We start from the raw sequence: 18,322 nt of genomic DNA on the forward strand, positions 1-18,322 counted from the left end.
GAGGCTCTTTTTCTTGTCAGATGAAACATGTCAGAGGCAGATCTCTCCATCACTAACCTGTGGTCAGTAATACCAGAGTACTCAGACAAAGCCTGCCATGGAAATGCTACAAATAGCTTTCCTGGCCATCTTGCAGGGTGAGGGTTCTCCTGGACTGCTCATGAGGACAGACCCTTTAAATCCTCTGCCCCATCCAGCTCTTGGCAATGTTTGCTCCCAAGAGTGAAAAATATTCTGGGTGCAAGAAGCCAGCAGAGAAATGATGATGTTGTGGGCTGTGGGATGGAAGGGCACTGCCTCTCCTTCCTCTCCTGTCTCCTGGATCTTGAGGTTAAATTCTCAAACAAGCCCAAAAGATGAGAATATACCTGGAATAGCAGGAGGCCATTGCCACTGATGAAGCATTCATGGTGTTTATTCTGTCAGTACTTTAGCTACCGTGTGTATATGAAGACAAGTATCTTCCCATCTGTACCTAAACACCCTTTTCATGCTGTAACTCATTTAAGTATCCCAGGTGATGTGTTTTCTTCAGGGGTTTAGCCAGGGAGCAGGGTTAAATGGTGTTTTTCTACTCAAGCAGTTCCCCAAGTCCAGAATTTTCAAATGCTTTTTTCTAATGTAGATAGCAAAATTTATTTGAAAAAAAAAATTAGAGACATTTTACCATAGAATGCAATTTCCTAGATTTGAAATGCATTGAAGATTTCAGGCCTTCATTGAAAACCTCACAATATTGTATTTTTTGATTTGTTTTCAGTGTAAATTGTACAAAGCAAACCTGAAGGAACACCATCTCAGACTGCTGCTACTATTTTGGGTCAAGACTATGTGTGAACAAGATTTTAGAATAAGTGCCCTAACTTGAAAAACTTTACTTTGAAGAGACAAATTATTTAATGCATATAGATAGCCCATGTCATTATGTATACAAGTCCAGGATTTTGTCCATGACACATATGTACATGTATGGTCCTCCAAAAGCATCACAGCAAAGAATCACCTATTTATGTTCATATTTTCATCTACTCTTCCACCACAGCTTTCCCACATCTGTAAGACCCTCCTGCACAGCTTCTTGGTGGATGGGGAAGTGTCTGCCCTGTATTCTGACATTAAAATTAATGTTGTTGTTTCTATTCAAAAGGGAACAAGTGATATTTTACTCCTTTTTAGCAGAGACACAGGAGCTGTTCAATCTCTCTTCCTCTCCCACACCTCCCTTTCTCCACCCTGAGCCTTTCCAGCTTTAAAAATTACCCCCTCAGAGCATGTCAGAGCTGGTTATCACACACACAGCTGTTCAGCCAAATAAATGTTCAGCATTATTGATGAATTGGTCGGTGATTCTCTTAAATGCAAAATTTCTGCTTTTTTTCCCCTCTCTCCTCTGAACATTACATGCCATAGTGAGTAGTTGTATATAGAGAAATCCACATTCACACATACACTTTCTGTAGGTTATAATTCCTGCAGATTAAAATACAATGCACACCCTCTGCCCGGAGAAGAGGAGATGCATTATTCAGTGGGACTAACCACCACACAGTCTCACTGCAGAGTAATTAGCAGCATGACTGTTGGGCACAGAGAGGGAAAAAAAAGTCTGGAAAGGGCTGCAAAGGATGAAAAAGCTGGCGAAGTGTATGACTTGCTATTAGTAACACATAAGCTGCCAGGTATGGCTTCCAACTTAAATGGTAAGAATTATTTATAGCAGGGATTTCTCCCCAGCAGCAATAGCTGCCAATGATTAATTCATACAGAAAGCTGAGTTAATTACGAAGTATTGCAAATTAAAACTCCAAGCACTAAAAAGAAATGTAAATCTTAAAAAGAGACAGCTTTAAAAGGGATTACTTTTCCCAAATAAGCCAGCAAGGTAGTGCATTTCTCAGACTGGATTGTGAGAACCAGGAGGGGTTTTTTTCTAAATTTCAACATTTAAGGAACCTGTAGGCAAATGAGCACCTGGTGCTTGCAATGGAATCATAGAATGCTTTCGGTTGGAAAGGGTCTTAAAGATCATCTCATTCCAAAGATTATCTCATTCCCTCATTCCCTACCCATGGCAGGGACACCTTCCACTTGACCAGATGCTCCAAGCCCCATCCAACCTGGCCTTGAACACTCCCAGGGATAGGAAGTGTTTGTAAGTCCTGAAAATTTTTATTTCTAAATAAATATACGCATTTGGAGCTAATTTTGGTGTTTATTTATTTTAAAATTTTCTTATTAGAGGTTTATTTCATATTAATTTCATATTCAAATTAATAAAGTGATCACATTATTAAATATGGGTCTAATAAGCATGTGTATAGTTAAAGAAGTCAAAGCAAATAAAATGTAGCTGACCAGCATTTTTCAAAGCATGAAAGCATTTTGGAGCTTTTTTGCTCCACTGTTCTGTTGAAAGCTAAAATAACAACAGGAAGAAACAACTCCCTGGCTTTTCTTCACTCTTTTTTTGAGCAATCTTAATTAGAAATTACTGAATAGTAAAACCTTATAACCATCAACAGCTGATTTGGCTGTGGCTATTCCTTTCCTGCTTGTTCTTCAGTAGATACAGAGATGGCTGATTAAAGACCAGAGGGTGTTAGTGAAGGAATCATTTTTGGCCTGGATGCAGTTCACACCTGCAGAGCAGCAAACCCGGCAGGCTCTGCCCTGCTCCCTGCCTGGGGAACCACAATTCCATCAGCTGGGTGGGTAAAGCAAAAGCACCCATGTACCAACAGGCATCTTCACATGCAAATGGATGTTTGTGAGTGCTCTTCTGTCTACCCATGCTGGCACAGGCATCATGCTGGCATTTATATTTCAGCATAAGTTATCAAACAATCACTTAGCTGAAGGCAGGAGAAACCAGGACAAAGGGAGGGATATAAAACTCCAGCAAAGTGGGCAGATGTTGTCAGTGTGTTGTAGCACCACAGCAAGAGAGGGATGAGGAGGAGGAAAATGCCACGAGGAAGGACTGAGAGAGGAGGCAGGAGGAAGGGAAGGTCCCTCCTCTCATGTCATTGATGCTGAGAGATAGAAACAGATTTCTTCTACAATCATGCCCCTCTTTAGGAATGGTTAGAAAAACATCTTATTTCTCTCCACATCTGCTTTTCTTACAGGTGACAAAGCAACAGCATTGCTGTTGATTCACTCTCCTGTGAACTGTTTGGAACAAAAAATACCCAGGCCCACATTTTCCTGGTAGAATATTGCTATTGACATTCCACTGACGTGCATTCCATATTAATGCTGGTGCTGCCCTCCTCCTACTGCTATCCATGCAAGCTGTCAACTAAATAATGTCATTTTTTGACCAAGTGCCTTCAGTATCTGACACTCGAAAGATGAAACATTTCTCCTCACTTCAGTCCAGTTGGTTGTATTTTTCTGTCTCCTCTGAATACAGAAGTCCTGTTTTGGAAATTCATCTTCAAACGTGAATGTGTCCAGCTGCTGAAGCTGCTGGTTAAAAAAGTTTAACAACTCCAAACCAATTATAAGCCATCATTCAAGAATCAATAACCTATTAATGGCTTGGGGTGATACTTGTCATGTGCTGGCATAATAGGCTCTATATAGAAATAACACGTGGTGGACATTTTAAATAAAATCAAAGCTACCTGCATGCAAGCAAAAGAGTGCTGAGCTGTCAGCAGATCCTCTCCCACTTTTCACTCTTTTTGAAAAATCTGTGTATAGCAAATAGCCCACTGTCCTGAAAATTTATTCCCATTCCTAAGACCTGTTAGACTTCATCCAGAGATGGGTTAAGACCCAAGAGAGCAATTTAGACCATAAACATTTATCTCCTATTACAAGTGACATTGGCAAAATTCCAGTGAAAATGTTTTTTGTTCTCAGTCTGGGTGTTTGCAGCACAAAAAGGCTGCTGCCACAGAGGCACCAGCAGAAGTTTGAGCCCTTTTCTAAGAAACCTGCATCAGCAGTGAAATCACAACACATGGAAGATGGAAACCACTAAATAGATTAAAATGCACTGCAGGCAATGTAGCTACAGAAATAAATGACCTGCGTAGTGATGATGTCATTATCTTCAGCATGACATTTGGATCTGGGGCTACTGAGCTCCTGAAGAGGCTCCTCTCTTTGGTTTTTCCAAAAGTGAAGCTCTGTGAAGCAAAGAACAGTGCACAAAGTTCAGTATTTGGTGACTAAAAGAAAGTAGTGTGTTATTTGATATGAAAGGCAGGAGTTTTACAGAAGTGGAAACCTTTGTTAGAATGTGTTTCTTGGCCAGTTCAATGTGGTTAACCTCTTTTTTGATATAAATTGAGAAGAAATTGATGAGGCTGAGTCAAACACTTGGAGTGCCATGAAGAGAAGATTAAAAAAAATTGAGAGTAGACCTCATTGTGGTCTTTAACGACCTCATGAGGGGCAAATACTGATCTCTTCCCTCTCATCATCAGTCACAGGACTCAAGGAAAGGAATGAAGCTGAGTTAGGGGAGGGTTAGGTTGGGTATTAAGAGAAAGTTTTTGACCAGTGGTTGGGTATAGGAATAAATCACACTGGACTTCATTTCCTTCCTGGTGGAAAAAGGCCATTCTTTATGCCCATAACTCCTTTTTATACAGTTTTTTGCAGACTTCGTGTGGGACTCCAACTGGTTGGTAGCTTTCTTGCCAATTACATTTATTGGTTAGTAACAAGTTGTTATTCTGCATTGATTGGTCACTCAAACCCCAAGTGTCTATGTGTAGGGGCAGTTGTTTGCGAATATAATTTTCATTTTTCTATCTAACAGTGTAAAAACAGTTTATGCAGGTGCAAGTTATTTTTTCCCCAGGACTAGCTTGTTATGTTAACAAATTGCTCCCAACAGGATTGCTTTCACATGGGAACTTGCAAAATGCTGGCTTTGACAAGGCCAGCCAGTGCTTCCAGGAGAGCAGGCTTGATTTTATGAAGCCTTTCTCTATGATTTTTCTACCTTACTGCAGCAGTTGGGCACTCAGGCTCCCTGGGACAGTGGGCACAGCACCGAGCCTGCCTGAGCTCAGAAAATGTTTGGACAATGCTCTTGGGCACGTGGTGGCATTCTTGGGGTGTCCCGCACAGGGCTGGGAGCTGGACTCCACAATCCTGGTGCGTCCCTTCCAATATTCTATGATTGTATGAAAGTCCCAATTTTAGGCAGCTCTTCCTTGTGGCTCACCAAAGGCGGCACTGATGTGCTCTGGGGTCTGAGCACCAAGTCTGAGCGAATTTGCTGGGCACACAGAGATTCCCTGGGCACACAGAGGTTCTGGCACATCCCGCTGGGCACACAGAGATTCCCTGGGCACACAGAGGTTCTGGCACATCCCGCTGGGCACACAGAGATTCCCTGGGCACACAGAGGTTCTGGCACATCCCCCGGCCACACAGAGATTCCCTGGGCACCCAGAGGCTCTGGCACATCCAGCTGGGCACACAGAGATTCCCTGGGCACCCAGAGGCTCTGGCACATCCCGCTGGGCACACAGAGATTCCCTGGGCACACAGAGGTTCTGGCACATCCCGCTGGGCACGCAGAGGTTTGCTGAGCACCCAGAGGCTCTGGCACATCCCGCTGGGCACACCGAGGTTTGCTGAGCACCCAGAGGCTCTGACACATCCCGCTGGGCATACAGAGGTTTGCTGGGCACCCAGAGGCTCTGACATATCCCGCTGGGCACACCGAGGCTCTGGCACATCCCGCTGGGCACACAGAGATTCTCTGGGCACCCAGAGGCTCTGACACATCCCGCTGAGTACCCAGAGGTTCTGGCACATCCCGCTGGGCACACAGAGGTTCTGGCACGGCCCCGCAGACCCGTCCCGGCTGTCCCGGAGCATCCCTGCCTGGGCTGGGGGGACATAGAGAGGAGGTCAGAGGAGAGGAGTCCCCGCCGTGCCCCGCACCGCTGGCCAGCGATCCCCGGGCTCCCACGGGGACCAGAGGAGCCGCCCCTCTCCTCTCTTCCTCCTCCTCCTCCCGCTGCTGCCGCTCCTCCTCTCCCGCCGAGCAGCGAGGGCCGGCCGGGGACGCGCCGGGAGCGCAGCGCGGAGCGGGGCTGCAGGAGCGCGGCTGCCGCCCGTGTGTCCCCCCCGTGTCCCCCCGTGTGTCCCCGGGCCCCGCCGGTCCCCGCGTGTCCGCAGCCGGGCCGGAGCATGGCTTGGGGCGAGCTCGGGCTGCTCCGCTGGCTGCGGGAGAGCCGCCAGTCCCGCAAACTCATCCTGCTCATCGTCTTCATCGCGCTGCTGCTGGACAACATGCTGCTCACCGTGGTCGGTAGGTAAAGCGGGCTCGGGCTTCTCTCCCTGCCCCGGCTGCTGCCGGCAATGATCTCCGGCGGCAGATGTGCTCCCTGAATGGCTGATTAATGCTCCCAAACCCGACGTTTTCAAACACTGATTAATTTTGTTTTTAACCATGAATTATATTCCAGGCATTGCGAACGCGCCGCCGTGGACATCAAAGTCTTGCTTTATTTCCGTGTTAATTGCGAGATAAGGAATGGTATAAAAAGGTCTTAATAACTCCTTTTTTTCTCTTTTTATTTTCTATTTTTTTCTTTTTCCTGCTAAACACCACTAATAATTCATAGAACGACAGATAACAGTATTTTTAGCTCATCATCTTTTTTTCTCCTGTGGTCATGCAACTGAAACAACAGGCTAGATAACACTGGAGATGCCTGTTTCCTTGTGATAGTTCTGTCTCCCCCACATTGGTCTTAAAATGATAGGTTAATAAGAAAACTATCTAAGTCACTTTTAAGAAAAGCCCTTCCATGAGTTAGTTTAACAAAATAATAAAAGTTTTGATCAAAGTCTAAGATCCAGCTTTTGATGGCTTCAGTGGCATAGTGTCAAGATTCAGAAATCTACTCAAATAAAACAATTGAATATTTTTCAATATGGTAGACTTAGAAGTCTTCATATTCAAATGTTTGTGTGAATTGAAAGAAGATGGTCCAGAGGAACCAGTGGCTTGTGGATGTGCGCACAAAACACACATGGTTCTCCTGGAAGTGACTTGGTCTGTGCAGAGCTCAGCTCTCAGGTGATGCTTCAGACTCAGCTTCTGAATCTGACTCCTGAATTTCTTGAAGGGGTTTCAGCTTAAAAGTTGATGCCACAAGGTAAACCTTAGTTTAAAAAAAAGTCTATTTTTTGCAAGTTGATTTTGGAATTTTTTACATTAATAATAATATTCCTTTATAAAATTAGTAATATTTAATTTCTTGTTTAGTAATTTGTATGCTAGAGACCCTAGAAATTATTACAGATTGCAGATTTGAGAGGCTGGGCTTTTTCAGGACGAAGTGCAAGATGGGAAGGGGTGATTCTGTCACTTGTATTAAAATGAATGAACCTGACATCTGTTTTTAAGAACTCTGAAATCCTAATGTCTGAAATACATATTAATGCAATTAAATTGCAGCCAAGATCCTAAAACATGTCAGCATGGTTCCTTTTGGATGATCTTTTCAATATAAATTTTACAATAATGAGACATGCAAAGATTGACCTGTTATTTCTGATTCCTTGATGTAGGTCTGTTACCTCTTTTCCTTCTTATGGCTGGTAGCTATCGATATTTTGGTGGTTTATTTTAGAAACGTTTTCTATTGTATTTTTAATATTTTGGTTTAATAATCATTCCAATGCTCTTCTCATTATCCATGCTTTCACAGCCTAATAAAAGCACTTGGGCAGCCACGTGCAACAAAGAGGCTTCAGACATGGGTTTTGATACTTCTAATATTTTACTTAATGATGTATGTATAGAAAACGTTATGGACATCTTATGAAAACTGGAAAAAAAAAATGTAAATGAACTTTTTGTTTTAAACTGCACTTCTGAGTTATGGGTGTGCTTTTTCCCATGAGCAAATTTCTCTTTCAGTTCTGTGTTTCTGAACGTGCTCTGTAGGAAAGCCTTGTGTTTCCTGATCAATGGCACAGCCAGCAGCTTGGTGATTCCATTTCCAAACAACCTGAGAGTAAGATGCCAATGTATTCTATTTGTTTTTCCAGTGCCAATAATTCCCAGTTACCTTTACAGCATCGAACACGAGAAAAATGCCACAGAAATCCAGACTGCTAAACCTAACCTCCCCTCAGCCACCATGGACAATTTCCAGAGCATCTTCTCCTACTACGACAATTCCACCATGGTCACTGCAAACGAATCTGACAAGACACAGCCCGGAGAGCTGCATCAGACCCAGACAGAGCAAATGGTTGTGAGAGTGACTCCCTCCCCCTCTGACTGCCCCAAGGATGACAAGGAGCTGCTGAATGAGAACGTCCGCGTCGGTCTCTTGTTCGCTTCCAAAGCCACAGTGCAGCTGATGACCAACCCCTTCATAGGGCCTCTGACAAACAGGTGTGTCCTTGCTGCTGCGCCATCACTGAGGGTCTCACACTGGTGTTTTAGCCCAGATTAGTGGTGCAAACAGATTATTCTCAGTTCTCTTTCGGCCCTGGATTGCTGCCTTCTTGCTTGTTCTGGAGGATATTTTAGTGGAACACGTTTGGTGAGCAGTTCTAAACGCTTACACCCTTTCCAAAGTAGCTGCACATCAGCCATTAGCATCACACACTTTTCCTCCAGCTCCTGAGGCCTTGGGTTTCTATAAAAACGTTTGCAGAGATGGTGTTGAAATATCTCCCACAGAGTTGTAGGAGGCCAAGACACTGCAATGTAGTATTCACAAAGATTGTGAATTGTCAATAATCCTGTGACACCCACATTAGAAAAAGATGATATTGAAACTGTAGGCAGGGCTCAGATCCCTTCCCTGCTCTCACTGAGCAGCTCTTGGTGGTTTGGAGTTGTCTGAGGAGAGAATCAGTGGGAAATTTGTGTGGACTTCAGGGAAAAGGGAACAAATGTCCAGCTTTGCTGATGCCATGTTCATCACCCGGTTCTGCGGGTCCCACATTCCCATCAGTACATGACTCTGCCCAGCCTCCTAATTGCTCCCTCTAAATTCCTGCAAATATATGATGTCTTGAACCAAATATGTTTAAATGGGACTTCACAGTAAATTTATTTAGGATCAAGCTTATAAACAGCAATATCAATGACTTAAAGCCCCTCTCCGAATCCAAGTAGGGATGATATTTACATGAAGATTAAAAAGTATATATAATATCATTTAAATTTTTGATGTTAATAATAAATTTGATTTCACTGTTAGCATTTTGTGTAACCACTCCCCACAGCAGCAGCTTCAGTCCTCTCAAACAGACTATGAGATCAATCTGCAGGACATAAACTCCAAACTGTATTTAGTCAGGTCACTGATCTGCATGTTTCTTATGTAAGCTGTTTTCATAGAGAGTTATTCCTTTCAGAAAATAACATGCAGCAGAAATTTGCACCTGTAGAACACTTTTGTTTAAGCAGTCAATGTCCATCAATGTTTAAAACAACCAACACACTCCAATGCCAGATATTTCAGGTTTTAAAGCCAAAACTACCTTGTTTAGGTTTTATTGTATATATATATATATATATATATATATACACTATAAATATATATAGTATATATATATTTATAGTGTGTATATATATTATAAAATCTAATATATGTATACAGTGCATATAATATATAATATATAATATATAATATATAATATATAATATATAATATATAATATATAATATATAATATATAATATATTATATATATTATATATATATATTATATATATATATTATATATATATATATATATATATATATATATATATATATATATATATAGTCTGTTTCCTTTCAATCTAATAAAAAGTATCCAGCTGAGAGCTAAGCAGCATTTTTGGACTCACTGTTTTATGTATTCAAACCCAGTGTTTGATCTGTGGAACTGATCTAAACACAAAAGCTTCAAATGAGAGAGACAGTTTCATTTGTCTCTCATTTTCCCTTATCACCAATACATATCACCTCCACAGATATAAGTACACCACCACAAAATTACTTTTGCACAAATATTGCAGCTAGTTGAGAAGGATTTTTCTTACCTGCATGGTTTAGTGAGGATGCTGTAGCTCCTCTGCAGGTAAAGTAACATAACACCAAATTATGTTTTTATAATAGTTCTTTGGATGTGCTTCTAGGTTTTCTTAATTGCCTAAATGGTTGCCCTATTGATATTTGCTGGTTTTGTGTTTGCACCACCATTTTCAGAGCCTGCCAGATCAGGAGGAAGGTGTGTGGTCACCCCTGTCCCCTGGAGCCAGCTCCTGGGGTGTGTGTGATGCATCCCTGGTTTGGCCATGAGGCAGGAGATGTTCCTGGAGCATCCCCCTTTCCTGTTAGGGGCAGGGTTGGCACCACACCAGAGTGAACTTTAGTGCTGGGAGCTGAGGTTTCCTCCTGGAAACATCCCCCAGGCGTTTGCCTGGGGCAGGGTGTGTGACTGCAGGCACAGTTTGCTCACATGAGTGTGACCAGGAAAAACAAGGAGCACTTCATCCCATCATCCCACATGACAAACTCTTCCCTCATACAGCTGAAGTGAGTGCCTTAATGGCAAAGTGGCCCTAAATTAAATTTAGGGTTCCCTGGCTTTCTTTCATGCATTATTTGTATCTTGGTACTGGTATCTGCCTTTCTTCTCAGAAATGTTTAGTGGGAAATATCAGTTAACACATTTATCAATTAACTGTAGAAGTTATTGGATACCCTCCCCCTTTTAAGCTGACAATTTCTAATAACAATGTGCATGATCAGCTAGAATGTGTGATTGTATAAATCAAACAGAAAATATCTGGGTTATCAATAGAAAGACTCTTCCTTACCACTGATAAGCTGTTTGGTTACTGTTAAGCTTTTTGCCTTTATTACTTCTACAGAATTCCAGCAAAATATCAAAGCTTAGGTAGAAATGATTGCTTGTTTCAAGATCAGTGTGCACAGTCGCTTAAGATGCCCAGTAAGTTTCTTTTTCAAATGAGTAGCACACTGTGTACAGTGATTTTTATTTTTCAATCAAATATAGCTGTTTAAGAGTGGTTTAGAGTTTTAGTCAAGTGCTGGTTTTCACCAGCTTTGAGTTTGCTCAGCCAGCAACAGGATGCTCTACTCATATGAGTCTGTGCAAATAATCACTATTTTTAAGGTTTCCTGAAAGTTTTGGAGGCCTATTTCCCTTTCTTTTATAATTACAGAAAGTGTAGCTTTTCAAAAACAAATTTCAGAATCGGTTTCATTCAAGGAGTATGCTCTGCAAAAACCATTTCTTATTTGAAGCCCAGCTCTTTTCATGGAACACCAGGCACACCTGGCTCAGAGAACAGGTTTGCAGCTCCTGAAACAATCCGAGTTCCCTCTGCCCTAACAAAGTCCTGGCAGAGCAAACACCAGTGATGGCTTTGCCATAGGAAGTCAACAACACACTTCCCACCCTGGCACGGTTTCAGGGCAGATCTGATAAGATTTTGTGGGTCAGAAGCACATTGTTTTTCCTGGTGGTGAAATTTCTGAGAAACTGTCCACGAGTACAGCATCAGACACAGGGCTCTTTGTGAGGAGGATGCACTGGCAGGGGCAGAGTGAAGGCTCTGCCTGAAGCTGTCCTGTGAAGAGAGTGGGCAGAAGGCTGCCCTTTGTAACCACCTGCTTTTATCCAACTGCACTGGCAGAGGTGCCCAGAGAAGCTGTGGCTGCCCCTGGATCCCTGGAATGCCCAAGGCCAGGTTGGATGGGGCTCTGAGCACCCTGGTCCAGTGGAAGTTGTCCCTGCCCATGGCAGGGGGTTGGAAGGAGATGGGCTCTAAGTTCCTCTCCAACACAAGCCACTCTGTGATTCTCTGATTGACTCCACTGTTTTTATCAATCTCTCACCAAGCTCTGTGCACCAGGCTGTGAGCCCAGCTGTGCCAGCCCCTCAACCACCAGGGCCAGTTAATGCCTCTACCATGTGTGTCCCCTTCTTTTCATTAGTCTCAAAAAAAAATTTGTAGTTTTAACCTTGTCCTTATTCATATCAGCCTCAAAACCCATTAAAAATCATTAGCTATTTTCCTCATCACCATGATTTTGACACCATCCTGGCTACAGCTTTGAACTCCTTTGCATGAGAGAGAGAGAGTAGCTAGGACCACAATGTGTTCATGCCCAAGACACACACAAAGAAGGAAGCAGAGGAATGAATAACATTTATGGCTGCATATTTACAGTTCAGTTCCTGTGTGAGCTTTCCTTTCAGGTTTTGGCAGGAGGTTGAAATGACCTGTTCTGTCTGTTCAGGTCACTCTGTCCCTCTGCCTTCCCTGTGCTCCAGCATGGGGCTGGGAGGGGCTTCCCTGCTGACCCTACATGTTCTTTTTGCACTCCACACATATTCAGTGGTTCATTGGTTCAGAACCTCAAGGAACATATTCTTGCCATGAATCCTCCCCAGTCTTCACTGGCAGTGAAGAAGAGAGCCAGAGTTCCAGCCAGGACAGAGCAGCAAGGGGTGCTCACGTGGAGCTGCGTAACAGCAAGGCTGGAATCAGTGGATTTGCAGCACTGTAATTGGTAATTAGGCTCTAATAATCCACAGCTGCTCACCTGGTCAATGTAACCTTTATTGTGCTGTTGCACAGGACCAACAATCTGTTGTCTTAGTCTGGAGTGATCTTGTTAATGGGTGTAAATAATTTCCTGAGAGCCCTACAATCTGGAACCACAGTGACTGAAATGGAGTTTGTTTGGGCATTCTCCAGCAGTGGTAGCCTTTCCTTTCCCTCCTTCAACTAGTGACTCAGACTTTTCCAGAGATCAGAACTACTTGTAATAAGCAATTTAGCTGCAAGTAGCCTTGGTGAGACATGCTGGACTCTGCTTCAGAATTGCTTGGAGGGTTTTGAAAGGAGTGCCCAAGAAAATTATATGTTTGGCCATAGTAACAAGAAAAGATAAGAGAGAAGACAGGCTGTAATATTCTTTGGTGCTGCATACATGCAGAGGAACAAAATGCAGGGGTAATTGTGATGGAGGGTGCTATGTCACGGCTGAGGAAAAACTGCATATTCATTGTTTTCACCTGGCAAGAACATGAATGGCCCAGGACCAAGGGGCAGAATCACTGATTTGACTGTTACAGGCGGTGCCTCTCCTTTTTATAATTATTTCTGTTGTGTAGTGCACTTGTTCAGCAAAACCTCCCAGTCTGTGCTCTCCAACATGTGTAGAACAGACCAGGGAAAGCAGCTGCAGGTCAGACACTTGTGGTAGCACAACTGCCAACCAATTAGTGCTGCTATTTCAGGGTTTGCTAAGAGGCAGGGGGTGTCGAGATTGCCCAGGAAAGGGCAATCTGCATATCTAAGGACATGTCAGCTGGACGTGGGCAGGACTGTCCCCTGAGAAAGCCCAGCCATGGCTTCTAGGGGTTCAGCAATTCCATGCAGGGGCAGCACTCCAGAATTGTGCATCTCCACATTTTGGGGGATGCTCTGGGCAGTATTATCCTTCCAGAGAATTATAAGGACTTGTTTAGCTCCCACCCTCTGCTGTGTGTCACTTTCCACCTTGCTGTGGCCCTGTGTGTCCAAGGAAAAGGAAGAATAACGTCTGCAACTGCAAAAATTAAGAGCAGAGCTTGAACAGTCTTACACTGAGCATTAGAAGTGACTTCCAAAATGCTTGTTTTCTTCCTGCCTTCAACCACCAGAAAGCTCCCAGGAAGGTGCAGGAAGCCCATTGGAAGAGTTGAAATCTCCTTTATTTAGTATGATAGCACTGCTCTGTGTTTAATTTGTGAATGTTTGTGAAAGATCTCACAGCTCATGGCTCTGGTGTATTGATGGAAATGTGAAGGTGGGAGCCAATTTGGATGGCATTTCTCCTCATGCAAGTCACTGAATATTATTTCAATGTACTTGTAGCAGAAGCAAACACAGGCCCTGAGTCAAGTCTATGAATTGCTTGATTCCTGTACTGAAATCAGAATTATCCCTCACAGTGCCCATCCTAGATACATCTGGGATGGCCTTGACAGACCCACTTTACTTTACTTAACAGGGGGAAAAGGCATAAAGACATCCACCTTCTTTCACACCCCAGAAAAAGCTGATAATGCCCACCACCAGCAGTATCCATACTGCACAGTTTATTTATTTTTTTATCTGTACTCCTATCAGTGCTTTCTTTAATTGAAAAACTCAAAATCAAAGCAATTGTGATCTCTGTGGCCTGCTCTACCTGGGCTCACTGAGAAGTGCTCACTTCAGCTCTGAGGCAGGTAAAAAGTTGGCAAGAGGTAATTTTTTATTCCCTCATGTACACAGAAACACCAGTGGAGACCAGCATCCCAGTGTAATACCTATTACACACACAGCAAGGGAAAGCTGGCTCTAGAAAAAAATCATTCACTTTAAATAAAGCAGACAAAAAAAGTATTGCTCTTTTATATATCATGTATGAAGGTGCTGGGAGATTAAAATTATTATCCTAAGGCCACAGGGGAAGTTTGTGATAGGGATTTAATTTGCTTTGGAGACACCAGTTTGGGTAAGTAGCACATGAGTGACCAGTCTCTGCTGGATATTTACAACACACACTTACAGATTTCAACTGGGAGAATCTATGTTAATATGTTTTATAATATGTTTTTTTCATGTTTTAATGCAGTGATGATTCAAGGCAAAACACCACGTGAAAGCTCAATTAATTTCATTCACAAGAATGAGACAAACACTGAACATTGAGCTCTGCACTCTAGGGAGTTTGCCATTATCAAAGGTCCTTGACTGTATAAAAATAATAATACGAAAACAAACCTCATAATAATTATCTTGGTTTGTCTATGTCATGACTACTGTTATTAAAAGGGCCATTTTTGACCCTTCCATTATTTGATTGACCTGCTTTAGCCAATACTGCCCATTTAAATGTGCAACACTGTCAAGTCACTGGAAACTGAAATCCTTGGAAAATACTCCTCTGAAAAGCAGGATCCATGTTGAACAATTTGGCCATTAAATCCTGGCAAATACATTGGAGATGCACAGTCCTACAAAAAATGAAGCTGTGAACAAAGTGAGCTGGATAGGATGTGCACAGTGTCTTCAGAGCTGCCTAGGTTTGGACTCTAGGGTAGATTTTTATTGGTGTGAAAAATAATATGTTGTGATCTTTTCTTTTTGTGGTTGAATTTTCAGTTTTATCTGCTCAAAAAATAGAATTGCTTCCCAGCCAGGAAGTTCTTTATTTCCTGGAAACTTGAAAATACTTGGAGCAACCAGGCATTTCTACAGGCTGTTTGGAGTCCTAATGAAGAAATGGGCTGATGAAGAAAGCTTTGATCAGCTCCATTTCTACTCCTAAACCCATGGAAAGCAAAAGTATTATTCTCAGGCTCTTTGGAACTCTTCCAGTGCTCCTGAGGCAAAACTCCCAGAAAAGCTGATGACAAATTTTTCCAGTAAAAAAGCCATTGGCTCGACTGTGTCTCATTATAATCATTGTCTCACGAGGATGGAAACAGATGAGCACTGAAACACGACTGGGGTATTTCAAAATTCAGCACACTCAGGGAAATCTTCCCTTGGCATATCTTTGGCAACCTTGTAGAGTCCCAGAGGGGCTTTATTTGGAACAATTAAGGCAGAATGAGAACAGGAAAATCATGAGAAGGATTTTTCCAGGGATTTCAGATAAAAAGTCTGCTGTATCAGATGAAAAGAAATTTGTGATGTGGACAAATATGGCCATGTGGTCCACAATAAGTGGTTCAAAGCCTGCCAAGGAACTACAGGTTGGGTTTGTGTGGTGTGTGAACTCGTGTAAGACTAACTCAAAACCTCAGAAATGTGAATATTCATTTTGTTTTCCAGAATAGGCTACCAGATCCCACTGTTTGCTGGCTTCTGCATCATGTTTGTTTCAACAATCAGTAAGTGTCACATCTTACTTGGTCTGGCCCAGGCACAACTTTTAAATTACTGGTCTATAATAATTAGCACTAGGAATTCCTCTTGTTGATGTCTGGGGACTAATTCCCAAGGAAAGTTTAAGGGAGTCAGCTCCACATTGGTGGTGGTGCTGATGAGATTGAACAAGTGCTCTCCTGGGAACTTGATCTGAGGGGTCACAACCCTTCATCCCACCTCAGGTCCCTTCCTTAGCTGAGTCTTCCAGGTATTTCTGATCTGGAGCAGTGCTCAAACAGTTTTAAATAGCCATGGGAGAGCTGTCTAGCAAGGCCCTGGACAAGCAGATACCGTGGGGGTTTATCACAAAGATTGTGAGGCTGCAGTGGCTCATGAGTCAACAGGATCACAGTGTTGCTAAACATCTCTGTGGGATGTGCAAACAGGAGCACAGCCTGCGAGTCAGCTGAGATAATTTGCCTGCTCTAATGGCATTGATAAGGCTTCAGCTGCTGTTTTATGTTTGGCTTTGGCCTGACATTTAAAGCTGTGGCCCAGACAGAAAAGGTACAGAGAACATCAAGGTTCATTAGAAGCTTGTGAGGATCAGTGAAAGAACTGTTTCTGCCTCAGAAGGCAGATGTAAGATGTATTAGAGCCTGTGACAAAAAAAGGAAGGGGACAAACAGTTTTCCATGTCCACTGTACATAAAAGAAAGAATAATGAGAGGTTTCCCAGAGGAGATGTGGATGGCCCATCCCTGGAAGTGCTCAAGGCCAGGTTGGACAGGGCTTGGAGCAGCCTGGTCTAGTGGAAAGTGTCCCTGGCCATGGCAGGGGATTGAGCCAGGTGATCTTTAAGGTCTCTTCTAACCCAAAACATTCCATAATTCTCTGATCTTAAAACTGTATCATCAAGGGGACTGAAGTACTAGAGAAGATGACCTGGTCTTAGAGCCACTGACAGCTCTGTGTTTTAGGAACATGTCAGGTAAATTCTGGTTGGGATGTAGGTAAGAGTAGGGAGCCTAATTCATGCCAGAGGGGAGAACTGCTGATCTGCTGAAATCCTTTTTTTCCTTTATTTTTATGTGGCCACACAGTAGGGATTTTTGTAAAATGTGGTGAAAAGCCCCAAGAGGCACAAGCACAGGGCAGATGGGAGCAGTGCACGTGGATCCCACGTTTAGTTGGTGCACAACACCTTCCTGCAGCTATAACCTGCCCAGCAAAATTCCTTAGGTGGCCCACAGATGGAAGCTGAAAAAAACCCAACTTTATAAACTCACTGCAGAGTCAATGACACTGACAACAACATGGGCTCTACAAGCAGAGATGGGGCTGGGTTTCTGAGGATCTCCTGTTTTCCAGTGTTGAGGGTGGGGAATTCAGCCAGGCTGAGTGCAGCATCCAGGGGCTCTGTCCCAAAGGGCAGGGAGTGGCTGAGAGTGAAACCTGGGGTTAAATCTCTCCACATCCTCTGGTGCAGTTTCTCCGCTAGTGGCAGGAGAAGGAACTCGCTGGAGGTTTGGAATGGGGGGATCTGGCTTCCCTGCACCTTCAGCCAGCTGTGCTCCACACATCTGGCACGGGGCTGGCAGCACCAGGGGAAAACCTCTCTCCACCCCCTCACTACTGGAGGAAGCAGTGGTGAGTGTGTGTTCCAGCCTGCCTGGAGCTCCAGACTGGGCAGCCTTAAGCGAAGCAGCGTGGAGAGGTGAGGCTGGAAAGAAAACTCTTATTACTCCTCTTGTGGGCAGCTGAACCAGAGCAGATGTAATCAAATCCTGAGTAATTAGTTAAAACTGCTTGGGCTCTTGCATTCTGTGTTACCTGGAGGCTTAGACACCTGAGAGCAATTCAACACTGACACGTCTAAATGCAATAAGGGAAAATAATGCAGTTAGCATTGAAAGTGGCACAAGTCACTGTAAACACTTGACTAAATTGTAGGAAGTTTTTGTGATAGTTTCAAGAAATCTAACTTTTTAAACTAGTTAGAGTTAACCTAATTTTAAAAATTGCCTTTTTTTTTTTTTTTTTTTTCTGCAGTGTTTGCCTTCTCTGGAAGCTATGCACTACTATTTATTGCCAGGTCCCTTCAAGGAGTGGGTTCCTCATGTTCTTCTGTGGCAGGTAAGAGATGATAGAGGAAAATGCAGATCACTTTCAGTCTTTTTTAAAATTGAATTTTATCAGCACATTCAATAATTAATACAAAAATATTTAATTGAATCCATTTATCTTTTTTTTTTTCCTATTTCATATAAAGTAGCTCAAAAGCAAATGTCTTTTAAGACTTCCCTGGTATTTGGGTTGCAGTGAGGTAGAGCACTAAATGAACTGCACTCTCCCTGGGATTTCTGCACCTGTGTCTTCAATATTTTAAATTCATTTTTAGCCATTTTAAAGGTCACTGGGAACTTATGTTGGTACTTATTACAGT

General features: G+C 43.0%; 1 protein-coding gene across 1 annotated transcript in view; it reads left to right on the plus strand.

Moving 5' to 3' along the window:
- The first annotated feature begins 6,027 nt into the window (after window positions 1-6,027).
- The window catches only part of SLC18A2 (solute carrier family 18 member A2), a 28,498-nt gene continuing 16,203 nt past the window's right edge, over window positions 6,028-18,322 (plus strand). The window contains exons 1-4 of the mRNA XM_038140432.1: window positions 6,028-6,286; window positions 8,038-8,389; window positions 15,841-15,899; window positions 17,929-18,012. Of these exons, the coding sequence (XP_037996360.1) occupies window positions 6,166-6,286; window positions 8,038-8,389; window positions 15,841-15,899; window positions 17,929-18,012 (616 nt within the window). The 5' untranslated portion in view covers window positions 6,028-6,165. The remainder of the gene's footprint in view (window positions 6,287-8,037; window positions 8,390-15,840; window positions 15,900-17,928; window positions 18,013-18,322) is intronic.

The sequence above is a fragment of the Motacilla alba genome, chromosome 6 (assembly GCF_015832195.1).
Source record: "Motacilla alba alba isolate MOTALB_02 chromosome 6, Motacilla_alba_V1.0_pri, whole genome shotgun sequence".
Lineage (NCBI taxonomy): Eukaryota > Metazoa > Chordata > Aves > Passeriformes > Motacillidae > Motacilla > Motacilla alba.